A 6,714-nucleotide genomic window follows, 5' to 3' on the forward strand; every position below is an offset into this window, starting at 1 on the left:
AACTTGCAGAAAGATTAAACGTTGCTCAGCAAACAATTTCCGATCATTTACAAGCCATGGAGAGATTTTAAAGGAAGGAAAGTGGGTGCCACATCAACTGAACGAAAGACAAATGGAAAACCGAAAAGTTATCAGTAAAGTGTTGCTTCAACGGCACGAAAAAAGTCTTTGCATCGAATTGTGACTGGCGATGAAAAGTGGATTTATTTTGAGAATCCCAAATGCGCAAAATCATGGGTTGATCCAGGTCAGTAGTCGGCAAACCTCGGCTCTCGAGCCACATGCGGCTCTTTGGCGCCTTGAGTGTGGCTCTTCCACAAAATACCACGTGCGGGCGCGCACGTACAGTGCGACTGAAACTTCGTGGCCCATGCGCAGAAGTCGGTTTTCGGCTCTCAAAAGAAATTTCAATCGTTGTGCTGTTGATATTTGGCTCTGTTGACTAATGAGTTTGCCGACCACTGATCCAGGTCAACCATCAACATCGAGTGCAAGGCCAAATCGCTTCGGAAAGAAGACAATGCTCTGTGTTTGGTGGGATCAGGAAGGTGTGGTGTATGATGAGCTTCTAAAACCAGGTGAAACCGTTAATACTGATCGCTACCGACAGCAAATAATCAATTTGAACCGCGCTTTGATTGTGAAATGACCAGAATGGGCCAGAAGACACGGCAAAGTAATTCTGCTTCATGATGATGCACCATCACACATTCAAAACCTGTTAAAGACACGTTAAAAGATCTTGCCTGGGAAGTATGAACCCACCCGCCGTATTCACCAGACCTTGCTCCTTCAGATGACCACTTGTTCCGATCGATGGCACATGCACTTTCTGAGCAGCACTTCAAAACGTACGAAGTGGAAAATTGGGTCTCTGAATGGTCTGCCTCAAAACAAGAAAAGTTCTATTGGGACGGTATCCACAGATTACCTGAAATGAGGGGAATGTGTAGCTAGTGATGGACATTACTTTGAAGACAGCACTTTTGATGTTTCTCTTGAAATTATCGTGTTTTCTTTGATTACAAAATCCCCATTATTAACCGGTACACCTAGTACGTGTCTAGTCTAGGTACTAAGGGTTTAATGCATAATCTCATATGCTCCTTACAAGAATCCCAGCAGGGAGGTACCAGTACTGTACAACATTATTCCCATTAAACAGATGACAAAACTGAGGCCGAGATTAGAACAAACTCAAACACGCACTGACTGAGGGCATCACACACTTGATACTCTCACAGGCTATTGCGTTTATTCCTCTGTACGACCCAGCAATGCAGTGACGTACCCCACACCCCTTTTTTAGACCAGGAATCCAAGGCTTCTAGAAAGTGGCCAATATGCGCCGCTTACAAGGCCAGGAAGCACATGCTGGTGCGCCGGGCTCCTGGGCACCTGCTGGCCTGGCTACGGTGCCCGGGGCAGCGTGGGGGCTGAAGGGCCGCCCCTGACCAGTGCTCTCCCCGGGCCGCCCCGCCCCGCCCCGCCCCGGGGACGGCAGGCCTGGCGGGCAGTGAGGACGGGGGAGGCCAACCCCGGCCCCGCCCAGTGCCTGACGGTGCGACCCCCAACGCGCCCCGCGTCCGGTGCGGTCCGTGACCCGGGCGCCCTGTCACCTGCTCCGGCCACCCCAGCCCCGCAGCCTGCACGTGACAGGAGCGCCATCGGCTCCAGTCCCAAAACGGCCGAGGGGGCGAAGGGCTCAGGGGTCGTCGGGTCCCCCTGCCTCGCGCCTGGACCGGCAGGTGGGGAGCAGCTGTCAGCCCCCGCTCGGGCGCCCCGAGGGCAGACGCGGGAGGAAGCGGCCTGGGGCCTCCGCCGCAGCCTCCGGGGAAGGGCGGCCGGCTCCCCGCTCCCCGCCCCCGGCCCCCGCTCCCGCCAGGCTGCGCCCTCCCGCCGGCCGCCCGGCCGCTCGCGCCGCGTTACCGGTTCCGCTGCTCCTTGAAGAGCGCCGTCAGCGCGCGGAGAGCCTCCAGGTCCGGGATGGGCGCGGGCATCATGATGCCGGACAGCCCGGCGGGCGGCGGCCTGGGCGCCGCCATCTTGCCGATGCCGCGGCGACGAGGACGAGCGGCGGCCGGAGGGGGAGCGGCGGGCGGGAAGCCGGCGGGGAGGAGGCCCGCACCTCAGGCCACGCCGACCTGAAGGGAGAGCTCGCGGCACCGCGACGCCGGGTCGCCCGCGGCGGAAAGGCTGTGCGCGAGGGGAGGGGGCGCGGGCGGAAGTGCGGCCCGAGGGGAGGGGGCGGGCGGAAGTGCGGCCCGAGGGGAGGGGGCGCGGGCGGAAGTGCGGCCCGAGGGGACGGAGCGCGGGCGGAAGTGCAGCCCGAGGGAAGGGGGCGCGGGCGGAGTTCTGCGTGAGACTTGGGGAAGCACGTCCTGGAGAGTGCAGGTCTGAGAGGAGGAGCCTGGGTTCAAGGTTCACCCCGATGAGGAGGGGGTAAGGGGACAGGCTCACCTGAGGGGGAGGGGGCAGGTTCACCTGAGGGGGAGGGAGGGGGAGGGGACAGGCTCACCTGAGGGGGAGGGAGGGGGAGGGGACAGGTTCACCTGAGGGGGAGGGAGGGGGAGGGGATAGGTTCACCTGAGGGGGAGGGGGCAGGTTCACCTGAGGGGGAGGGGACAGGCTCACCTGAGGGGGAGGGAGGGGGAGGGGACAGGTTCACCTGAGGGGGAGGGAGGGGGAGGGGATAGGTTCACCTGAGGGGGAGGGGGCAGGTTCACCTGAGGGGGAGGGAGGGGGAGGGGGAGGGGAAGGGGACAGGTTCACTGAGGGGGAGGGAGGGGAGAGGGGGCAGGTTCACTGAGGGGTAAAGGGGAGTCCAGGGAGGATGAGGGGACCTGTGCACAGGCTCCCTCTAAGGAGCAGACTGAAGACCATTTCCTTTGGGTGAAGTGATCAGTGCCCGACTCCGACTCCGACTCCGACTCCTGGGAGCAGTCTGTCACCAGCTTGCGAGTCTCAGGCCCTGAAAGTTCAGTTCCCCTTCCCCAGATGTTGACCAGGCGCTTCAAACAGGGCGAGAAAACATTGTTCCAGCTCATCAGGGGCTTAAAATACAATTAGAAGTCAAGGGGCTAAATTCTACAGCCATAGGCTACGAATGATTCTTTTTCCTAAGGGAAATGAACATTTTTTACAGGAATCAGACCAGATTCTCTGGAGGGTGTTTGTAACTCACCTATTTTGTTTCCATGCCCTTGATCATATCATGTATACTTCAACGGGCATTGTTGCCAAGCACTATGCTAGGTGAGATGATCCCAACCCTGAAGGAACTCAGACTATTGGGAGACAGGCAAACATGGCCGAGTACAGTTAAGGACTATAGAGGACTGTACAAATGGCTGTGGAACCACTTAAAATACATAGATACGTGCCCCCTACAATTGGATTTGAAGAGTAGGAGTGTGTATATAATGTGTTTTTTATGTTCTTTCCTAAATAAATGTAAACACAATAATAAGCACCTCCAGAGTATGCAGGAGAAATGAATTGTGCACAAGCAAGTTACTTGGTATTGTAATTCATCCTTACCCATTTGACTGACTACATAATCATTTCGTTCCACAAATACTTCTATTTGCCAAGCATTAGATCACCTAGCAGTGCTCAAGACAATTCAAAATGCTTAACAATCCTTAGATTACCTTAACAATCCTTAGAAAACATTCCCCCTAAAGTTTAGCCTAGATCAGTGGTCGGCAAACTGAGGCTCGCAAGCCGTGGTTTGCCGCTCTGTTGACTAATGAGTTTGCCAACCACTGGCCTAGATCATTCCATATAATCCTGATTGGTTTCTTTGCTTCTATTGACTCCCAATATTCTAGATCCTTTAAACATGCAAGTCAAATACTTGCAGGATTTGCTTCCTTACTTCAACTTATCTGCTCAAAAGATCTAATGAGTTCCCCGTATCAATCTCTTTTTTTGAATCCTTACCAGAGGAGTGAGGATATTTTTTCCATTGATTCTTAGAGAGAGTGGAAAGGAGGGGACAGGTGGAGGGAGAGAGAAACATTGATGGGAGAGAGACACATCACTTGGTTGTCACACACACACACACACCCCGATAGGAGTGGGGATTGAACCTGCAGCACAGGTAACAGCCCTTGATCTGGAATCAAACCAGAGACCTTCTGGTGCACAGGCCAATGCTCTAACCACTGAGCATGCCGACCAAGGCTCCCTTACCAATCTTTAAAATTGTAACAGTAGCACACCATCCAAATTCCCGATCCTCAGGAATTTTTCTCCATAGCACTGAACACTTTCTATGTCATAGTTTATTTCTAACTAGAGGCCTGATGCACGAAGATTCGTGCAATAATGGGCCTTCCTTCCCCTGGCTGCCGGCACCGCCTTTCTCTCTGGCCGGAGCCACCTTTCCACCTTCCCATGCTGCCCAGAGGCCTGGAGTGGCTGGGGCGGTGCAGAACGCCTGCGTTGTCGCCATGGCGATGACACAAGCGGAATGCCCCACCCCCGGCTGCTCAGTGTATGCAAATTAACCCGCCATCTTTGTTGGGTTAATTTGCATACTCCTGGTTGGCTGGTGGGCATCGTGACAGTATGGTCAATTTGCATCTTACTCTTTTATTAGTGTAGATTGGTTTATTGTTACCTATTTTGTTTACTGCCAGAATGTACTCCAGCACCTAGAAAAGGACCTCCTATAAAGTAATTGTTCAATAAAAGTTGAATTAATGAACAAAGAACATTTCTGAAAGATAATTTTAGGGCTGTGACTTTGCATTTTCTCTTCCCAGTAGGCACCGAGCCATGGGCATCTCTCAGGACAACTGGCACAAGTGCCACAGGCTGGGGACAAGAGAAAGCCCTATCAGAAGAAGCAGATATATGAGCTGGGCCACCCTGCTGCCAACAGTAAGGTCGGCACCCACTGAATACACACAGTCGGAGTGCGAGGAGGCAGCAAAAAGTACAGTGCCTTGAGGCTAGATGTGGGCAACTTTTCCTGGGGCTCTAAGAGTTGCACATGCAAAACAAGAATTATTGGTGTCTACAATGCATCCAGCAATGAACTGGTCCACACCAAGGCCCTAGTAAAGAACTGCATCATGCTCATTGACAGCACACTGGACAGACAGCGGTACGAATCCCACCATGTACTGTCCCTGGGCCACAAGACGGGGGTCAAACTGACTCCTAAGGATGAAGAGACACTTGAAGAAAATTGCGAAGAAATATGATGAAAGGGGAAAGAATGCCACAATCAGCAGTCTTCTAGAGGAACAGTTCTAGCAGGGCAGTTCTTGCATACATTGCTTCAAAACCAGGCCAGTGTGGCTGTGCTGCAGATGGCTGTGTGCTGCGGGGCGAGGAGCTGGACTTCTATCTGAGGAAAATCAAGGCCCAGAAAGGCAAATAAGTCCTCCTCTCTCCTATCTTAACTCATGTCACAAAGGTAGTCTACAGTCTATGGAAAAAATAAAAGGTATTTTCAGAAAGGAGGAAGGAAATAACAATCAAAATAGTACAGGAAAGAGGAAGGATGGAGGAGAGGAAGACAAGAAGTATAAGGAAGATTAAAAGAGAGAGAATAACAGGACAGGCTGAAGTATGGGCAAGCAAGAGAAACAGAAGAATATTAAATTGGTCAAACAGTGGGGTGTTATTTACTGCCTGGAATCGGCTGGAGGATTTTCAACCTTGACTGAATTGACAGAACTAAGTTAATATTTCACTTGGGCTAAAAGGCATTTTTTAATGTTACGTAATCTTATGTAATTGTTTACCTTAGATCAGCAATTTTCTACTGGTGTGCCACAAGATTTTTTAAAGCATGCGATATGTGACTATTGAGTGAGGGGCCCTGACTGCTTTTCCCTTAGATTGTCAAATTAAAAAATTACAACAGCCAACACAATTGCCATCTGGTGTGAATGAATCAAAAGTATATCTATTTTTTGTCAGATTGGCAAAAAATATATATTTTTTGGTTTTCCACAGAATTTTAGTAATTAGTTTATGTGCCATGAGGAGAAAAAGGTTGAAAATCATCGCCTTAGGTAAACATGCCATCATTTTGATGTACCTGAATTAAACTTCAGATGAAATCTGTGATCTGAGTTTGTCTTGAGCCTGCTGCAGAAGAACTAGATCAGCAATGATTCAGTAGTCAAGAAGTAAAAATAAATAAAAAGAAAGGAAAGGAAAAAATAGAAAGCAAGGGAGAAAGGTGAGGTGCAAGCAAGATTTGGACCAAAGTGTATATGGTTTTTGTACAGAAAAGAGAGAATACTGTTAAAGAGAATGGAAGATGAATGATGGAGAGAAAACTTCTTGCTTGTGCTTGCTCCTCTATCTCACTTCTTATTATCTCTGCCTATGATTCTCTCACTAGAAAGCTTATGCCATTGCCGCCTATGCCACCAAAGCATCGTGTGTCAATCAGGAAAAGCTCTGGTCAGTCTAGACTCTTGGCTCTGACTTTTCAAAGACAGCTTTCGGCTATAAACGTGTTTATGTACCACCTTCCTGCATCTGAAGTCCCTCAAGTCAGGGATTTTATCTTCCTCATTTCATCCAGGACCAAGCTCAGTGGCTTGCACTTAGAATCTATGCTATAAAAATGTATTGATGCTCTAACTGGTTTGGCTCAGTGGATAGAGCGTCACCCTGCGGACTGAAGGGTCCCAGATTCAATTCCGGTCAAGGGCATGTAGCTTGGTTGCGGGCGCATCCCTA

General features: G+C 50.8%; 1 protein-coding gene across 1 annotated transcript in view; it reads right to left on the reverse strand.

Annotated features, from left to right (window-relative positions):
- ATXN10 (ataxin 10) overlaps positions 1-2,234 on the reverse strand; it is a 125,303-nt gene extending 123,069 nt beyond the window's left edge. Inside the window, exon 1 of the mRNA XM_079774523.1 lies at positions 1,930-2,234. Coding sequence (XP_079630649.1) covers positions 1,930-2,045 — 116 coding nt within the window. The 5' untranslated portion in view covers positions 2,046-2,234. The remainder of the gene's footprint in view (positions 1-1,929) is intronic.
- Positions 2,235-6,714: the final 4,480 nt, after the last annotated feature.

The sequence above is a fragment of the Cnephaeus nilssonii genome, assembly GCF_951640355.1.
Source record: "Cnephaeus nilssonii genome assembly, chromosome: 6".
Lineage (NCBI taxonomy): Eukaryota > Metazoa > Chordata > Mammalia > Chiroptera > Vespertilionidae > Cnephaeus > Cnephaeus nilssonii.